Source organism: Epinephelus moara, chromosome 22 (assembly GCF_006386435.1).
Source record: "Epinephelus moara isolate mb chromosome 22, YSFRI_EMoa_1.0, whole genome shotgun sequence".
NCBI classification, from domain to species: Eukaryota; Metazoa; Chordata; class Actinopteri; order Perciformes; family Serranidae; genus Epinephelus; species Epinephelus moara.
In genome coordinates this window covers 1553229-1573855 of record NC_065527.1, presented here as the reverse complement: position 1 = coordinate 1573855, position 20627 = coordinate 1553229, and the positions used below count along the sequence as shown (strand labels likewise).

The window sequence follows — 20627 nt, the reverse complement described above, 5'->3', positions numbered from 1 at the left end:
TCGCTAGATAGACCTACTCCTGAAAAACTTGTGCGCAAGGCTTTTTGTCCCTACGAGGCCACCGTCATTTACCCGACGGGAGGGGTGAGCGAGTGAGCCCTACAATCTAGAATTTGACCACTGATGTCACTGTTTTCAACCCATTTTACACACTGGCCCTTTAAAGTCATGTTGTCGACAATGAGACAAGGAAAAAGGAATTAATAGTTATCCTTTTCTTATTCTTTTTTTGGGGGTTGTTTTTTCTCTCTCTCACTCCTTCCCCGCCCTTTTCTTTCCCCCGTGTCAGGGTGTGAATGTGATGTTCTGCTTCCTGTTTTATTCTGAAAGTCTGTTGTTTGTCTCTCCATGTCCTGTCAAGTTTCCCATGGCCCTGACTGTCTGATTGGTTTCACCTCTGTCTCATTAACTCCCCTGTCAGAGTCTATATAAGTCTGTGTCTTCGCTTTGCTCCCTGCCTGATTGTCTTGTCCTTCGTGTGAGCTCTCCGGTGTTCTTCTTCGTGCGTTTTACCTCGTGAGATCGAATTGTTTTGTTTTTAGACCAGCAAGTTTTTGCCTGTTGATTTGGTGACCTCTGTCTTTGGTGTACCGACCCTGACTCGATTAAAAACCCTAAACTTTGAACCTGATATCTGATCTTTTAATTTAATTTAATTTAATTTAATTTAATTTTCTTGTTATTTTACTTTTTTTCATATTTATTTATTTATTTATTTTTCTATCTCCTTTTTTTCCCTAACTTAAGTTTGCTTAATCTATCTGCCCCCGTGACGCTTCCTTCTTTCCCCAGAGCTGGAACGAGGAGCAGATCACTGAAATATAGTTCACTAATCCGGACGAGAGCAGATTATGATTGTGTGATGATGAATGGATGAGTGCTGTCACCCCTGGATGTTCTTCAGGCTCGAGCTTTAAGGATCTGTGATGAAAACAGTAGAGTGTTTGCTCTTCAAGCTGACGGCTGTGAATGTCACTGTGGCTCTGCAGGAAACAGCTGATGGCCAAATACTAACATATGTGAAATATGTCCAGGAGGGTTGTTGGGGAAAAGTACAAAAACAAGTTCTGGATAGGTCGACAGGAGAAAGGAAAAACAAATTAAAGGTTATGACATTGAATTTTGTCCGGTTGTGTTGTGACCTGTGAGACCAGGTTGGTGCACCGAGTGGCAACAAGTCAAACACTCGTCTGTGGCGACTCATGGCAGCGCTGTCAAACATTAAAACAGGATCTGACCTATGAAACTCTGCTTACTGGTTCAAGATTAGAGGATGTCATGATCCTGGGTGATGGTTTGTATTCTGTTTTATTTTGGTGACTCATTTCTGATCCACTTCCTGTTGAGTTTCCCGCCTGTCCCACCCTAACGTTGTGCACCTATGTCTCACTCATGCCCAGTGAAGTGGAGCTACAGTCCCAGCTGGACAAGGACATCTAACTGGCCTACTGTCCTTGTCCCAGTATACAAGCACGGGAGGGGAATCCATTTATTGAGCCAAGTATGTGCGACTCCTCTACGATAGGTGGAGATATGCCCCCTTTCAGCTTGTTAGTATTGGACCTTTTTCCTGTTGACCTATTACGTCACAGACCAAACAATGGACAAACAAGTTAGCTACGGTTAGCTAGCAGCTAACTGCTACCATGGTGGACAACTTTACAGCTCTGTACATTTGGTCCGTCCAAAAAGTCACGGCTCTGGATGTAGATTTCTCCACGTTGTTTTAGATATTTATTGTGAGATATCTTTTTGAGATTTGATTAATTTTCCTCCTCTGCAGTCCTCCCACACTTGGAAACATTAAACTTTCTTGTGAACATCGATATAAGAGTTTTATTTTGTGTTATATCTAATTAAAGAGTTGATATCCTTGAAAATGCACAAAGGGTTAAAACAGCCCAGTGTGGAGTTTTTGGATCGACTGCATTCATGACTGAAATCAAAACACTCTGGAAGTGGAGCCTGTCAGCCTTTGATGTACGACTTGTAATGGGATGTTTCCAAAGCTCTTTGTCCATATGGCTGCTGACACGTACAGCAACACCCCGCCTACAGAGGGGGGCGCTCACCGCTCCACATCTGGCAGACAGACTCTGTCTCTCAGCTCTCTATGAGGACATGAGGAGGACAGTTGTGTCTCCAGTTGTAAGAGGGACATCACAAAGAGAGGCTGTTGATGTGAGAGGTGCAGAAACTAAAGTCTTGTGCGACCGGAAGTCGACCTGGGAAAGAGCAGGAAGCCCCAGTCATAACACCTCCAGCTCTCTCTGCTGCTCCAGAGAGGCATGAATCAACACTGACACGCTCAGCTGCCCATGACCACATCCTCTCAGCTTAATGGGCCCTCACAACACAGGGTGGCCCCCCATGACTGCTGTACCCACTCCTCAACAAGGAGCCCCGTCTCATTCTGAAGTCGTCGAAATCTGGTGCTTGGGCAGTGACTTGTGGCGTCAGAGAAAAGGCCTCCTTTAAAAGTGGCGTGATACGCGGCCGGTTGTTGTTATAGTTTAACAGAAAAAAAAACGATGTGTCTGAAAAATATTTAAAAATGTCTGAAAATATGGTCATGAAATTTGTTAAAGAAATGTCTAAAAAAAATAGAAAAATGTCTTTAAAAAAGTAAAAAAGAAAAAAAAAACATTCAAGAATTAGTGATTAAATGTCCAAAAGAAATTGATAAAATATCTGAAAAGCTTCATGTGAGGGACTGCAGCCTGGGGGGTTTGATCACAGGTGCAGCTTTGCCTTAGACATGATGACGGCTAACAGGTCAGTTCTGGTACTCAGCTTTACGGGTACGGGCGGGTGCAGGTTTTCAAAAATGGACCTGTGCAGGACTCAGAGCAACGTTACAATTAGTGTTGCTTTCATCGACGAAAAGTATGGCTAAATATCGTCGCCAACGAACCTTTATCACGTGACGAAAACGAGACGAGACGCAACGTAAATGGTGGTCATGTGACGATAACTATAATTAAATATATAATGCAATATTGTTGACGGAAAAAACGAGACTAAATGTGGTTTACAAAATAAAACCTCTGCTAAAATGTCTCTTCATTTTCGTTGACCAAAACGAGACGAGACGAAATAACGTTATAATGTTTAGTCACGTTATTATTATTATTTTGCAGTATTTCTGTTTCCTAGGCTGTGCGTCGCACTGCGCAGACGGATTACAGCCGTGACGATATACAGTACGACATCACTCGCTCTCATGTGATATTGCTTTTATGCAACAGTTCAACAACAGCTTAAACAGCAATGCTGAGTAAGGAAATGTTAACAGAAGGTGATGAAATAAATTATTTAAGTATGTTATGTAGCTCTGCGAAAAAGAAAAAAAAGTTCCCCCAGTCTGTTGCCAGGCAACGCAGCACACACGCCAGGAACTCACAAGCTACTTTGTATTTACATTGATCTGCAACTGTGTAACTTCGTCCAGTTCGGCTGATGAAACGTTGGCAAACCTGGATGTTGGCACGGCCGGATTCAGCTTCCACTCTCCCTCATCCTCATCAGTACCTCATCAGATGATCATTGATAATTCCTGACCGTGTTCGCTTCATTTTTGCTCCTCTCCAGTTTGTCGAGGTCGGCTGATGTTACACAAACACACCTGGAGGTCTGCACAGAAGAGTCCTGGCTTTCCTTTTCCTCGTCCTCTCCTGACGACCACTCAGAATTTAATTCAAATGTAATTTTGGGGAAAATATCCATCTTCTTGGTGTAAAGCTATAGAGTCAGTTTGCGTCAATGTAGCGAGTGTGACAGCTGGTTAATTAACGGTTGTGTTTATATTTATAACACCTGTGAGCAGAGTGATTTTACTGTTACAAGTCCCAGTGATGTTACACTCTATATCAGCACTCACGGTATGCCTCTCGTCCAATCAGATTACTCGGTCGGAACTAACTGTTGTATAAATAAATATATATTTAGCTCTGACTGGGAGCTAATTTAGAAAAGAAAATTTTGGTTTGGTTATACTATACTAGGTACTTATACTATATTGACTGGGTATAATAGAACTGCATTACTAAAAAGAGACTAAAATACAATTTTCATTGACTAAAACTAGACTAAAACGCTCAGACTTTTAGTTGACTGAAACTTGACTAGACAATAAAGAGTATGAACGTGACTAAAACTAATAAAAACTAAAATGACAGTTTGACACAAAGACTAGACTAAAACTAAAATTAAAACAGGCCGTCAAAAACAACACTAGTTACAATGACCCTGACCTTTGACCACCACGTGCTAATCAGTTCATTATTAAGTCCAGGTGAGACAAATTTGAATTTAAAATTCCCTTCAAGGTGTTCTTGAGATGTCACGTTCAGACAGACAACCTGTCAACGTGTCTCTGGTCACGTCTCATAAAGATGAGAAAGAAGTGAACTCACCTCCATGTTCAGATTCTCTGGCGGCTGCTCCCCCTCAGCCTCCGTCCTCTGGGTCGACTGCTCCTGAAGTGACATCACACTTTGACAGAATTCATTTAATGTCTGAACTGAATCAAGCTTAAATTTTAAACCTCGAGTCTGAACATTGTTAAACTCTCTGTGTTGTTTGTTGGATGCAGTTCGTAGGGGAGGAGCTTCTCACAGAGGTTAATACAGTATTGTGTTGTTTATTCTGATACTTGTGATCATCAATAATCCATCAGATGCTCATTATTCTTATTTATTTCATCAGACTTCTTGTTTGATAAATGAAAGTTTCACCCAGTAATGACTGACCTGATGCTGTCTGTGTAACTTGTACACACGAGTGTGTGTGTCAGGTCACAGGACTTTTATTATTATTATTATTTATCATATCAATGATTGAGTCGACTGAACTTTTATAAATGATGTGTAAAATGACATGTGTATCCTCTGAGGTGCTGCAGGCAGAGCTTCAGATCTGATCCATAGATTACAATTATCCTCTAACAGGCTCAGCATTAAAGCAGGCGTGCTGCATGCAGCCTGGCGGCGAGCTGCACCCTCAGGATGGACGGAGAAGTGACGGACATGATGGATTCCGACCACCCATCCACCTCTCTGCAGCACCCAGGCATGTTGCTAACACTCATACACACAGAGCCAATTATCACGACACCAGGCCACACACACACACACACACACACACACACACACACACTGATGCCAACTTATGTCAGAATCAAAATAAAAGCAGAAGAAAGACAGAGTTTCGGCCGCGTCTTTATTGTTGTAATTATTTTACTCTTACGACAGGGTGTTTCACTTGGAGAAGCAGCGGCGGCTGCGTGCCAAGTGAAACACACGGCCGAGCGCCTGCCAACCGAACGCAGCAGCAGTATGTGGGAGTAGATTTGAAATGTGTTGGCTGAGTGTTGTGTGAAGTGTGTCGTGGGGCAAGATGGAAAACTCTCCATTGCTTTAACAGTTAGACTGATGTGATCCTGAGCCTCCGTCAGGACAAACACATTTTTGTTTCATAACCGTTCTACTGTTTCAAAGTCTCAACACCAGGGTTGAAGTTTAACAGGATTTTATGGAGCATTTAGTTCAGCCTAGTTTTGGATCTCTTACTGCTCTTATTTATAGCAAATGACTAAAGCTGAAATATGTGTCATCATTTTTTGTTGGCATTAAAGATACAAAATGTTTATACAGTAAATAAAATGGAGACACTAGTTTTTCTCAGTGGGTGTGGCCTCCACCAGGGTCGTCCCCTGTCACAGGATCAGGATCTCGAGGTGCATCAGGGGGCAGGAAGGGGTCCAGTTTGAGGACTTCAGAGTTGAATCTCGGCTCTTTGCAGATGATGTGGTTCTGTTGGCTCCATCACACGGTGACCTCCAGCATGACCTGGGGCGGTTTGAGTGTGAAGCGGTCGGGATGAGAATCAGCACCTCCAAATCTGAGGCCGTGGGCACTTTGTCCGGCCTGCTGCCCTCGAGACCTGGCCTCAGATAAGCGGATGAAAATGGAACGATGGACACTGTAGTTTTTAGCGGTAGCCTGATTAATGTTGACAGCCTGTTGCTACGACCTGAAACCGAAGGTGACCAACAGGAAATATGAAATGCTGATTAAAGCAGTGTTAATTCTGACAGCTATGTAGATTTTGTCTCCATCTTGTGATGAAAGTGTTTATTAGTTCTAGTCACATTTTTATCCTTCATAGTTTTAGTCTACAAACATTATTGGTCAAGTTTCAGTCATTATGTTTTCTATAAATTTTTAATCTTCAAACTGATCTAGTGAGGCTCACGTCCGTTTTCACGGTTTGTTCGGACTGGTGTGAAAGCTGTCAATCAAACCCTGGTGTGGACCAAACAACCGAACCAACCGGTCTCAGTCTGCTTCCAAACGGACTCTGGTGCGGTTTGTTTGTGGTGTGAATGAAAACGAACCAACCACAGGACTTTATGATGCAGATATGTGATTTTAGCAACAGCTATACCAATAATAATCCATCTGCTGATGATAAAATCTGTCTGTGATAAAGGTCACGTGTATCCCGTAATCTATTTATGCTAATGCATATGTGTAAAATGTACCTCTGAAGAAGTTTTGCAAAATACTTCTGATTCTTTGTCGAGTACATTTGCAATAAAATACGGAGCAGCTCTGGTGTGAGTGTGTCTGCTGGCTACTGAAACATCCTGGTGCAGACTATTCACTGGAGTTTACCCACTGTATTAGGTTTTCAACGTCTGACAGTCCACCACAAACATTTTCATCACGTCTCGTCTCATCAACAAAAATGAAACAAAGATTTCGTCTTAGTTTTTATCATCAGGACCTATTTTTAGCTCGTCACCATCTCGTCTTTGTCATGGATAAAAGGTTGGTGACAAAAAAATTTCGTCATATTATTCATCAACACTGGATTAAAACCCTGAAAACTTATTTTCTCTGCATCTTATGATCCAATCCAACTTTATTTGTTAAGCACTTTAAAACAACCACAGTGAGCCAAAGTGCTGTACAGAATAAATAAAAGACATAATAAATAATGAGGCAGAAAAAGTGCATATGAAATACAAATAAAATAAAAATAGAATAAATTAAAAGGCATAAATAATAACAGCCATACAATAAATGACTGACCCCATGATGCCAAGATGAAACTGTTCTTGTTATTTCACATGAAGACGCCATATTTACATGCACTAATTGGGATTTAGCAACAACTGAATTAATCTAAAATCATTTTGTGAGTTGTTTGGTCACAGTTGATGAAATCTGATGAAGCCACAGTCTGAATGTTTTGTACGTTGATCTTTGCTGATAGAAAATAGGAGACTTGTAGAAAGATAGAAAGATTTGTACGCTGAATGTTTTGCCAAACAGGAAGTGGAACCAAAATGAAACGGTCTAAACCAAACATTTCTTTACAGAAAACTAAACCTGCTGCCAGCGTCACACGTCAGTGACAGACGCTTTGAGCCACTGCTGATTTGCTTTTCCCATAATTTTCTTTTAGAGCGGTTTTGGAGCAAATGATTGATGTGAAGTGTCGCTGGAGGAAGTCGCAGTGGCCAAGCTTTTTCATTTTGTCATTTTTCTGCCACACAGCAGTATCACAGTATCACAGCATGGCTACAATAGATGCAAGCGTGACAGGAAGTACCAGTGGTGGGTAGAATAAACACAATTAACTCAAGTGAAAGCGTTGTTACCATGCTGTGTTTATTAGTTGATGAAAACTTTTCATCGACATTTTTTCCATGTCAGAAACGAGACAATGACGAGCTAAAAACAGGTCTTGATAATGAAAACTAAAAGAAAATCTTTGTTTCATTTTTGTTGACAAGATGTGACGAAAATGTTTGTGGTGGACTGTCAGACATTGAAAACCAAATACAGTGGGTAAACTCCAGTGAATAGTCTGCACCAGGATGTTTCAGTAGCCAGCAGACACACTCACACCAGAGCCGCTCCGTATTTTATTGCAAATGTACTCGACAAAGAATCAGAAGTATCTTGCAAAACTTCTTCAGAGGTACATTTTACACACATGCATTAGCATAAATAGGTTACGGGATACACGTGACCTTTATCACAGACAGATGTTATCATCAGCAGATGGATTATTATTGGTATAGCTGTTGCTAAAATCACATATCTGCATCATAAAGTCTTGTGGTTGGTTCGTTTTTGTTCACATCACAAACAAACCGCACCAGAGTCCGTTTGGAAGCAGACTGAGACCGGCTGGTTCGGTTGTTTGGTCCACACCAGGGTTTGATTGACAGCTTTCACACCAGTCCGAACAAACCACACTAACTGCACAAACACACCTGAGTCCGTTTTAACAGAACCAAACAGGTGAGGTGTGAAAGCACCTTAACGTCCAGGCCGCTGTGGGTCAGCAGCACTAACACTACAGTCACACAGCACGCCTCATTTTTCACACTGTCCCATCCGTGTCATCCACACATGTCACACCACCCTCCTGACCCCGTCAGCTCCCCCGGTCGGGGCCAGTGTTGATGTTATTTTACGTCCCCAGCAGCTGCAGCGTAGTTTCCTGAGCATCTTGGTGCTTTTGTCCACACTCCAACCTGCGCAGCGAGAAACTTCCAGTCGCAGTGAAGATTTATGAAACTCTCGCTGTCGGGGGCGAGCGTCCTGTGAAGCAGGCGAAGGGTTTGTTCTTTAAACAATAACATCCAGAGGCAGAGCATCAGCTACACTGGTCTGACAGGAAGGCACTGCTTTATACTCACATTCACAAATACCTATGTTTTCCTGCTTCAACATTCTGAAAGATTTTGTATCTTGTAATGTTCTTAGTTTTTATACTGTTTGGAAATAAAACTCTTCTATCTGCAGTAACTACTGTTCGCTCAGAGGAAGACGTGCTCAACATGCTCGCTTAAAACAGTTTCAGCAAAAGCAGCAATACTGTGACGGAAAATAACAAATTAAAGTGATGTAGTTAAAATTTGTCGAGTTTAATGTTGAGGTCAGATGAACAGTAAAGACGTCATAGACGTCAGAGTTGGTGATTAGTGTCTGTGGTTTTGTCACAATGAATGACGCCTTTCACACGACACATAATCATTTGATTGTTACTATAAAGACACGGATTAGTGCAGCTCAAAGTAAAAGTAATAATGTAGAAGCACCTGGTCAACCCATCCTCACTGTGACCTCGTCACATGTCCATGTTTGGTCATGGACTTTCCACGTCCGCATATGACGTCCAAGGTACCCTGGGTGTGTTGGTGTGGTCTGGGATGCCGTGTCTATCTCACGGGACGTGAACGACGCTCTCTCAGGTGAAGGTCGGTGTTTGTTGGACCCATCCACCACCACTCCCGCCTCACTTGGACTTTCGCCGCCTTAGCTTCCGTCCTTGTCCTGCTGCGTTTCTCCCTGACGCTGCCGGGCGTCGTTAACCTATAACGGCAACCAGCCGCATACCATGCTGACATTAATGGACACCTTTTTTGATGGTTTCTGACTTTGCAAGTCACCGCCCAAGCGCCAGATTTTGACAACTTCAGAGTGAGACCGGGCTCCACATTCACACCTACGGACAATTTAGAGTCTTTGGACTGTGGGAGGAAACCGGAGCACCTGGAGGAAACCCAAGCTGACACGGGGAGAACATGCAAACTCCACACAGAGGGGCTCCCCCACCTCAGGGTTTGAACCAGGAACCCTCTTGCTGTGAGGCAACAACACAAACCACTGCACCACCAAGCCACCCATTTTTCTCCTGAACAGTGTGTATTAAAGCCGAATGTGGGATCTGGTTCGTTAATAACGTGACCAATATTTGACCCATCCTGAATACTCCTCTGGTGTGAACGGGTCTGAACAGATAAGACGTCTTTTAAGTCATGTTCTTGGCAAAGTTCTTGTAACGAGCGTCCTCAAAGGACCAGCTGTGATCACAGCGCACTGACCTGACAGAGCGGCACCCTGCGACCACACCTCCGACTACGAGGATGCGGGCAGCAGCGGCCCGAGCCCTGACACTCTTTGTAGTTTATTATCATCTGTTGATCATGGCGTTTGAATACAGACTTCACACTGAGCGCGATACTTCCACCAACACTGAGAAGACTTTGTTAATCCCATTAATCTGTGTGTGCTTTCTCTACCTCCTCTTTCTCTTCTGCTGTCCAGCCTCCCACCCACCTTGGCCCGTGTTCACTCTCTCCTTCTCAAGTTTTGTCTCCCTCCGTGTTTCTCTCTCCCCCTCATATTCTGGACAGTTTAACACATGCCAGACCTCTTCTGAAATGTGTATGAGGGGAAAAGAGAGACAGTGATGAAAGACTGGTTTAAACATGTGCAAGAAACAGCTGTTGGCACATGTGCTTCTTGCATATATATTTTCTATTTGGGTTTTCAATATTACGGTTTCAGAGGAATGGCCTCAGTTTATTTAATTGTCAGCTGTGACCATTGTGGGGTTTGTTTTGGACTGCTTTGGAATTAATGTCTAGTCACGATTTGTTTGGGAACGCTAAAAGGAACAATTGTTTTATATTTTATCTGTGTGTCAGCTCCAAAAGAGTATGATAAATACTTCACATGACCCAGGACACAGGCAAGAACTCTGTTGAATAATCAACCAGAGCTGTATTCAACACCACTTTAGTCAAGTCTTCAAATCGAAGGGGTCCAAGTCGAGTTCAAAGAGGCTTCAGACAGACGAGACGGAGACCAAAAAATCCCAATACTGTCCAAATATCCTTCACACTGCTATCAGTAGACAGAGAGAGAAAAAGCCAGCTGGACTCGGGCGAGGATGGCACAAGTCCAAGTTAAAACACAAGACCAAGACAGGTCCAAGTCAAAACATAGAGGAGTCTCAGAGAGGACCAGTGTGTCGGATTTAGGCGGACATAAGTTTCTTTAGTGTATAATCACCTGTGTTTACGTTACCTTTGACATTTATATCTATATAGGGAGCAGGTCCTCGTCTACGGTGATCGCCATGTTGCACTGCCATGTCTCTTCACACCATCTCTGACTCACCTGGAGTCTCATTTATAAACACTGCGTACGCACAAAACGATGCTTGAAAGAGGCGTACGCCACTTCCTACGCAAAAGTTGTAATCTATTAAAACAGACTTGATGGGAGAAACCTTGACCCATGCTTACCAACATTTTGCAGATGGTGAGGTGAAGCCTGATTGTAGAAATTGTCCAGTATCATTTGGCACACGCCATTTTTGGCTTTTGTCCATACGTTCATTTTTAATATGGATCCTACGTGTCGTTTTATAAATGAGACCCCTGGTGTGATTGTTTTGGATATAAAGAGACCTGAGTCCTGCACCTGATCGGGCACCTGACAGGTAACCTGCAAAAAGCTGTGTAACAAGCATATTTATATATAAATGAATGGGCAGCAGGTGAGAACAAAAATTTATTTTTCATTTTTCATAATAAAACGCAGTAAAAAGCAGTGCAGTATATGTGTAATATTCTAACATCTAAATCACTGTTATCAAGCTACAGTTGCTTTTATTTTGAAAGTCAGTGACACCAGTGTAACCTTTGACCCCGTGGTCACATTGGTCACTGACGTGGAGGACTCCAGCCATGACACTGTGCAGCCCGAGGATGAGGTGGCAGCCTACATGGAGTTCGGATCCTTTGGAGGTTTGATGGTGGTGGAAGGAGCATGCTAACATGTTTCCTAACCTGGCAGTGATTGAATGTTTTCACCATCCAGTCAAAGAGACGTCCAATTCAAGAACGGAGAACCAGCTTCATGTGAGGGACTGGAGCCTGGGGGGGTCTGATCATGGGTGCAGCTTTGACTGAGGCATGATGACAGGTAACAGGTCGGTTCTGGTGCTGAGCTTTACAGGTATGAGCAGTGCGGGTTTTCAAAAATGGACGCATGCAGGACTTTGGAAGAGATCTTTGCAGACGATTCTGCTCACGCTCAAAACCTCCTGAACAATGAACACTGAAGGAATTCTCACTCTGAGAACTTTCACCTGGTTGCAATGTGCAGTCTTCACCACTAGATGTCGCTAAATCTCTCTAAACCTTACACACTGGACCTTTAACATTCAGACATGAATGAACACTCTCTAAAAGAAAGCAAATACGTCCCAAATTGTTTCCTTCAGCATTTCATGTCACCACCTGAGTAGAAAGTTTATGATCTTATTGTCCTTAAAGGAAACAGATAGCCCACTGTATTAGCAGTACTCTGGATCTATATATCTCCACACAGACTTGGATTTCATGCAGGACTCCAGCCTGGTAGACTCCCCAAGATGCCCAAGTGGGGGTTCGTCTGTCAACAACCTCTTCACCAAAAGCCTTTGGTTTAGTCTCTCTGTCAGCCCATTCTGTCTGCGTGTTGCTGTTCCTCTTTTCTTCTGCTGCACTTTATTTCCTGAACGTTCTGCTGAGATCAGATCTATTCATTAGGTGCACCTTAACCATACGAGAAAGGGACAGGGGGAAACGGAGGAAATGTCCTCTTCCATGCAGTCTGGTTATTTGTGGTTGCGTGGAACGTTGACTGAAGCTCCAGAGCAGGAGATTTAATGAAGGACTGGTGCGGTGTCAGGAGCCAGCGGTTGGAAAAAGCCAGCAGGGCAATGACAGCATGTGGCACTTTGGCAGCCGAGGAGACTGGATCAGTAGTGGTAAAACGTCCTGATGGGTGGAAAACAAAACCCTGGAAAATTGCACAGTGACTGAGGAACACACTGAGCTGAGTGAAGGATGGTGGAGCAATTAGATCTCTGGAAGAGGGAAGACCCTGGAAATCCCCAGGAAAACAAAAACAGCAGAGACGAATCTAAAGGAAAATGTGTGTGACATAGTTGTCTGTGACTATTTCACAGTTCAGCGCAATAACACTCATTTTATACTCAACCGCAACACGATCCTTCCTGAAGACAATAAAGTTCTGTTCTTTTTCATTTGTATAGTTTAAATACCACCAACCTTCATATCAACATCTCGATCCTTCAGCTCCTGTCAGTCGACTGTGAGGGTCAGTAGATCAACCTGGTCACTGCAAACACTCACAACACACATCTGGAGCTTCTAAACAAACACTGAAGGACAATGAAGCTGTTTCCTTTAGAAAATCTACTGAAAGGTTTGTGTTTCATCGAGCACAGCTACACCTGCATGGCTATCAGCCTTTGATAATCAAGGTAAGACTGGGAGTTAAAGTTCACACAAACATACAAACTTGTAGGTAAATACTGAGGTGATGTGCCTTCTCATTACCCTTACCCGCCTCTCTTTTATCAAAAGGCAGGATTTATGCTTCTGTGTTGGATCCACACAACATTGGGCCTAATGTTGCTCTCTTCTCTGAACCGCTGTCAAATAATCCAGAGCGCTGCTGCTCCCATTTTAGTTTCTTCACATTGTCTTCATCAGGTTCAGGACTCACTTTAAGATACGTGTTCTCACGTACAGAGCCCGTCATGATCAGGCTGTTTTACTTTATTTCTAAATACGCCGCTGGTGAGTTTCAAAGCTTTAAGGGGCCACACATGTGCTGCGTCTTTAACGGTGTATTGTCCAGATGTGACGCTCTGACAGCTCTGCACTAACATGATCAACTCCTCCTCCATATTTATCACTGATTGAGGGACAGATAGCTGTGATTGGTTGGTCCTCGTCACAACATGTGGTGCACGCTGCTGTGCTAAAAAAGTTGAACTCAATTTATCGCAACTGTTGCACCCTAAAATATAGACACTGGGGAGCGTGTGCCTCTCGCTCTGGTGTTGCTCTGGCGTCTGAGCGCGCCTGCTGTGCGTCCATATTAAATACGATGGATTACAGGGTGCAAAAAGCGGCATGTGCACGGCCCCTGGTGGTTGCTAACAAGTGGCTAAATGAGACAACAGTACATCATCACATTGAGCACGGCTTTACAGCCTTGTTGCTGTGGCAACATTAAAGTCATGTGACCATGGTGTGGTTTGTTTATTGCCTAACATTAGCTTTTTACCTCTGGTGTGCGGGTCGGGTCGCAGGACTTTTATTAACGGGTGCAGATAATGACGGGGAACAGGTCGGTTCTGGTGCTGAGCTTTACCTGTAAGGGCGGGTGCAAGTTTTCAAAAAGGAACCCGTGCATAGATATCGTCTCAAATCGATCGTGGGCCCCGGAATCACATCAAAACGAAATTGAGGCATAGCAGACATTGTAATATCAGCAAATATCACATCATAATGAAACGAGTGAGTTAGCTCTCTGATGCAGCAGCACTGACAATGGAGCGGAAGGGCCGAGGGGAAGTGTTGGGGTTGGTCCTCAGCGTCTGAGTGTTCCTGGTGTGAAGTCACTTTGTGTTTGTGCACCTTCTTTTCTCGGTCCAGGCAGCCAAGTCGCTCGTACCACAAGTCGAGGTGGATCTGAGCCCAGCAGCTAAAGCTCTAAATGGGTAAAACAGCTGTCAGTCACAGTCCCCTGCCAGTTTATTGGAGGGCTTGTGGTTTCCTGTTTCGTCATTCAGTCTCTTTCAGCCACGATCTGCAGAATCTGAACAACTTCCTGAGCACAATTCCTTGGCCCCTGATCCCACTTTCCACCGTCACGCCGTGGTATTAGACTTACAAAGGTTACCATCACATCATTACACACGTTTAGGCAGCGCTGAACAAATAACGATCTGAATTACTTCTGACTGCTCCCTCTCAGTTTCTATGGTGAATTATATTTGGATTCATTTTTCTCTCCCACAAAAAGACAATGTGATTCATGACCTGCCTCAAAAGATTTTAACATCCCTGATCTTCCAGTTATGATAATTATTTGAATAAACATGTAGCAGTTGTAGATTTTTCACAGATGGCCGTTTTTAATATTTCCCAGATGAAACGCCTGGAAACTTCCCAAAGTGTCTGTAAAATCTGTGAGAAATCCAGTACAGGAACATCCATGGTCAGAGCTTTTCCCAAAAGTCCCTGAGTCACTGAGGAAAAACTGAGACTCTGCTTCAAAACACTTGTTTCAGTATCTCTCCTCTCAGCTTCAGCTCTCATGAACGATCACGTTCCTCACCCTCACAGCTCAGATTCATCAGGTTTGTTAAAGCATTCACAGAAAGAATCCCGCCTCGGAGCGCAGCACTTATCAACACCGCCGCAGCGCTGTAAATCTCACTAAATCGTTGGGTTAGGAAAGCAAAGCAGGCCCTCCAGTCGAATGTGGAAAAGTCTTCAGCTGGCTGTGTTGATCTTGGCACGGCGGGCTGTAATGACAACATGACCCTTCCTGCTGAAGGAAAGCTGCTCCCTCAGGGGTCAAGGTACGAGGTTCATCCAAGATCAGGCGTGACGCTGGCCAGATGCATTCCACAACACCCGGCTTTTTATCCTCCTCTCAGCGAAAACACAAACCTGGATCATCATTCAGAGGGAAATATAAGAGCCCGACCATCATCAGGCTTCATCAGGGTTAATGCTGACAGCTAGTTTAGATTGATTTTAGTCCTTAGACGAAAATGTTTATTATAGTCACATTTTAGTCATTCACAGTTTTACTCGATGAAATTTCAAAACACTTTAGTCCTGATGTTTTCTATATGTTTTTCTTTTTAAACTGACCCAGTGATCATCATTTGAAAAGCTCAACGTCTCTCTATTTATGCTCTCAACAAATAACTAATGTGAGCCAACTAGGATTTGTCCCCAGGTTCATTGTAAACTCTGACTTATCCATGTGACTGTTAAGAAGCAGAAACATAACTTGTTTCTTCATGTGCAACATGTTAGTCTGGAGCTTTAAACTGGTGTCCTCTCACAGAGTTGGTGATTCAAACTAAACTTTCATCTCTGTCAGAGAAAACTGATCTGAGTTCAGACTGTTTACTTACAGCACAGCTACACTCACAGATAACTGAGCCTCCTACCTGCCTGTCAAACACCATCAACCCACAAACCTTCTCCAGTCCGGGCTGAGTGGAGTCCTGCGGGGTGAAGCTGTGAAGGCTGCGAGCGGAGCTAGCTGCTAACTGCAACTAACAAACCCCACAAATCCATTCAGCAGCTCCACCATCCACAGTCAGACACACGGCTGATTATTTACTACTGAATTACAGCTCACAACTCGCACCAACCCAAACATCCTGGTGCAGACTACTTACTGGAGTTTACCAGCCTGTTGCTCATCAGGCATCTGAAGATCATTACAAGAACAATGTCCGATAGTCCACCACTAATATTTTTGTCACGTCTCATCAATGAACATGAAACATAGATTCTGTCTTAGTTCTTCCTATCAAGATCTATTTTTAGCTCGTCATCGTTTGGTTTTCGTCATGGAAATGAACACCAGTCTCCATCTGGAGGACCAAACCAGCATTTCTCAACAGCTACTTTAATGCCCCCCTTTAGTTTTACTTCCTGTTTAACAGTTAAAGTTCTTAAAGAGAGGATGGGGGTGTGATTAATCATCTGATGTGACCACTGCAACATGATCGCAGCTACAGTAGTTTGGAAAACAGAAATATGGCACTTTGATGAATTCACTGTTTAATGGAGCACAAATGAGACAATTAGCACAACATGATGACTCTTTCTCTCTTTCACTGGCTCTCTTCTTTCTCTTCTCCTCCTGCCGCAGCTGTCGGATGTTGTAGCAACGAGGTGCCGTTTGGCTGCTGCCGGTCACAGTCCACCAAAGGAAGGATAGATATGTTACAGAGGTCCGCTATTTGAAATGCAGTTATAGGATGTTTCAGAGATGCACTGTCCTCCAGCATCGGCTGCTCTCCCCTCAGCTCTTGCACCAGCACCACCCTGCTGCAGTGATTCTTCTTATTTTTTCTGACAGGACTTCTCAGTTTTTCGACTGAGAGTTTTGCACTTTTCAGTGTCCACTGAGAGGCCGATGATGGTGGGCAGTGCAAACTTTCAACATGTCCCAAGACTGTATTTCAGATGGTGGACCTCAGTAACATGTCTGTCCTTCCTGCAGGCCTACAGACGGTGAAGAAGATGAGAAAGATCATGCTACAAGTGGCACGTCTTGATTTTGCAAAGTCGTTGTTGATCATCACGTGGATATTGACCTCAAATCATAATTGCTTTATCCTTTAGCAATTGATGAGTAGAAAGCAATAACTAGCTAGCTAGCATGCTAGCTAGTTAAAATGTTGTTGATTTGATGGTCTGAAGCTGAATCTTCATGTGACAGAATAAAGCAATGATGAATTGAGGTCAACATCCATGTGATGGTCTCAAGACAACATCATATAACAGAGATAGCTAGCTAGCATGCAGACAGGGGACAGACCCAGAACACACTGGAGGGATTATAGATCTCATCTGGTCTGGGAACACCTCGGGGTCCCCCAGGAGGAGCTGGAAAGCGTTGCTGAGGAGAGGGACGTCTGAGGTGCTTTGCTCAGCCTGCTGCCCCCGAGACCGTGAAAATGGATGGATGATGGATGGATGTGAGTTAAAACACTAACATTATTTTATTTTCTACATGTGAACATTATTCTGTAGCTGCCGGTGGCTGATGGTAAAATCCACCCCTAAATGTAAACATGCTAAGAAACTGCCACCGAGACTTGGTTTTGATTTTTCTGATTTATTTGCGTTAGAAATCTGAGTTCAGCAGAGCAGGAGGAGAAACACATGTTCACCAGGTACATTATTTTAGGATGCAGGAAGAAACTTGAGAGGTTTGCATTTGGCGATTACAGTTTTGGGACCTCTTGATAAATTATTAAAATTCCAAAGCATGAGCAGGAGTTCCTTCAGTTCAGTTCATCGTACACAAAACATCTTTGTATTAATCAATAGAAGAAGTACAGTAGAGTCTGACCGACACAAGTTCTCGACAGTGCAAAATAAAAGCCTTTCATCAATGCAAAGCATCTCTGGAATGTTCTCTGAGTCTCATTAATCGTCTGTTGGGAGGCTTTGCTCACAGCAAGCTGTATACATGTATTTTTAATGTCTCACCAATGTTTCCTCATTTCTGTCCAGTCCTGTGACACCATGGAAGGTCATAGGTGAGGATTCTCTGAGCTGTGGTTGCTGTCATGGCTGTCCTCTTCAGTCGCCAGCCGCGGCGAGCTGGCAGAGCGCTTCAGTCCCACTATCTCTGAAATCTCAGAGGGAAGTAACGTCCCTTTTTTCACATTCACCAGCTCTTTCTCTCGTGCCGCCGCCCCCTGCTGGCCTCCCTTCACGCGCTTCCACTTCATCCTCCGGTTCTGGAACCAAACCTTCACCTGAGAGGAAACACAAAGCAGTCAGACACGGTTGATGTGGTTCTTCGTACTCTGCAGTGCAAGCAGCAGGAAAGGAGCTGGAAGCTGTGGACATGACAGTGGACTTCAGCGCAGCTCAGGAAGTTCTACCTGCTGATACACGTCCAACACTGTGGTCTGGATCAGCTTCCCACAAAGAATCATTGGTGCCACATCCAACTTTTCAGGACTTATACACCTCCAGAGCCTAACACTAACAGGCAGGTAACATCACTGCAGACAGAAACAGTCTGACTTATTGACATCTTATGTTATGACTTATTGTATTGTTAAAGGTAAGTTAAAGAAGACTTTTTTATGAACTCAACAGAGAAATTTCTCTCAAAGTTTGGTCACAAATTAGTTAAAATCCGAGTCAGTCATTGGTCTCACTCCGAAGTCGTCGAAAACTAGTGCTTGGTTGTGACTTCTGGCATTAGATACCGACGAAAAAAGCCATCCAGTGGCGCCAGGGGGAAACGTGGCCAGACAGCAACGTAAATTAAGGGGGTGGATGTCCGAGTAGGGTCAGTGGGTGAGGTGGTGGATGAATCCAACAACCACTGACGTTCAATGTAAAGCCAAACCCTGTTCTTTTTTCCTAAACCCAACCACATGTGTTTGTTGAAGGAAAAAAAACATTAATTCGCAGTGTTGTGCTGACGCAGTGCTTTTATTTTGAAAGAGACTGTATGCAAACTGTGCATTTCCTGTGAAAACAGAAGTGTATTTTGAAAACAGACAATGCATGTAACAGGCTGAAGTTGACACGGCGTCCCAGGACGTCAACAACCAACACACCCAGGGTACCTTGGACGCCATATGTGGACGTGGAAAGTCCATGACCAAACGTGGACATGTGACGAGGTCACAGTGAGGGTGGGTTGGATTAAACAGCAACACTACTACACAGGTGTGTCCTGGGATGGTCACAATGAAAGGACACTTTAAAATGTGAAGTTTGATCACACTTAGGTAAAGATAAAAAAAGATAAACGCACATCTGACTGTGAAAATTTTTTTGGGTGCTGGATCAAAAAAAGTATATACGTGAAAGATAAAGAGATGATCCGCACACCAAATGAAGCTCCCATGGAAAAATTTATTCAGTCATAGTATGACGTTTCGAAAGACTTATAAGTCTGAGGAAGAGCCTGCTGGCTCGAAACGTCATACTATGACTGAATAAATTTTTCCATGGGAGCTTCATTTGGTGTGCGGATCATCTCTTTATCTTTCAAGTTTGATCACACAACACAATGACACAGATTTTTGAAAGTCTGACCTTCTGACCTTTGACCACCAAAATCTAATCACTTCATCTGTGAGTCAAAGTGAATGTTTGTGCCAAATTTGAAGAAATTCCCTCAAAAACGTTCTTGAGATATCACGTTCACAAGGATGGGACGTACACATGGACAGACGGACGTACGGACAACCCGAAAACATACTGCCTCTGGCCACGGCTATAGAGGGTTGGCTGACATGTTGACCAGTCATTGTCCTCTGGGTGTGAGTGTAACGGCGAGGGCCACTGAGTGGTGTGGTGTTGCGTCCAGTATCACAGCACCATTCTGTATTTCCAGATAAAAGCTGATGCATGAGTCACAGCAGCCTGCTCGCCTGACTCCACAGATTAGCTCGTATTTATGTCTCTCACAGTGATGAATAAGCTGCTGCCTCAAACGGGACCAATGAGAGACACCCTCAGCCCTCTCCTGAGTCCTCGTCCAGTCCCACCTCCTGTTACTCTCACTGCTTCCTCCCTGTAGACCCTCCACCAGACACTCCCTCCTGCTCACACCACAAGTCTGAACAAACCAACATCACACTCTTATTAACAGACGCGAACACACACATCTTTTATCTCCTCTCCATTTGTCCCTGGGACTATTGTCTTTATCTTGTAGTATTTTTTTGGCACTGCTTCATAGTGGCCTGACACTCACCTCAACTTGTCATAAACTGCTCGGTGCTACTGCAAACCCAAAAACCCAAATATGCTGAAGTTTAGTTATTGTTTAAGAGAAGAAGCCCAATGTGCTGGTTAAAGGTCAGGCTCAGTGATTGGACAAAGACTTGTTATACCCTCAAGGTGTCTCCATTCATTCATTTTCCTTAACCGCTGTTCCTGTTGGGGGTTGCGGGGGGCTGGAGCCTATCCCAACTGACACTGGGTGAGAGGCAGGGTTCACCCTGGACAGGTCACCAGACTATCACAGGGCTGACACATTAGCCCCTTTCACACTGCCAGATTTTCAGTGAATGTTGGGCCGTTTTGCCGGCAAGCTGCGAGCGTTTAGACACACAGAGCCGGATTGGCGAGTTGATCCGAGGTGCCCAATTTTCCACCTCGTAGGGTAGACATATTGGTGGAACCCTTTTAGTTTAAACAGACCGAGGCGGCCTTC

At 43.9% G+C, this 20627-nt stretch overlaps 2 protein-coding genes across 2 annotated transcripts in view; both read right to left on the bottom strand.

Annotated features, from left to right (window-relative positions):
- Positions 1–20627, bottom strand: part of bag6l (BCL2 associated athanogene 6, like) — an 82843-nt gene that overhangs the window by 4318 nt on the left and 57898 nt on the right. Inside the window, exon 21 of the mRNA XM_050035407.1 lies at positions 4416–4478. Within this exon, the coding sequence (XP_049891364.1) occupies positions 4416–4478 (63 nt within the window). The remainder of the gene's footprint in view (positions 1–4415; positions 4479–20627) is intronic.
- meox2b (mesenchyme homeobox 2b) overlaps positions 17614–20627 on the bottom strand; it is a 20992-nt gene continuing 17978 nt past the window's right edge. The window contains exon 3 of the mRNA XM_050035556.1: positions 17614–18198. Coding sequence (XP_049891513.1) covers positions 17971–18198 — 228 coding nt within the window. The 3' untranslated portion in view covers positions 17614–17970. The remainder of the gene's footprint in view (positions 18199–20627) is intronic.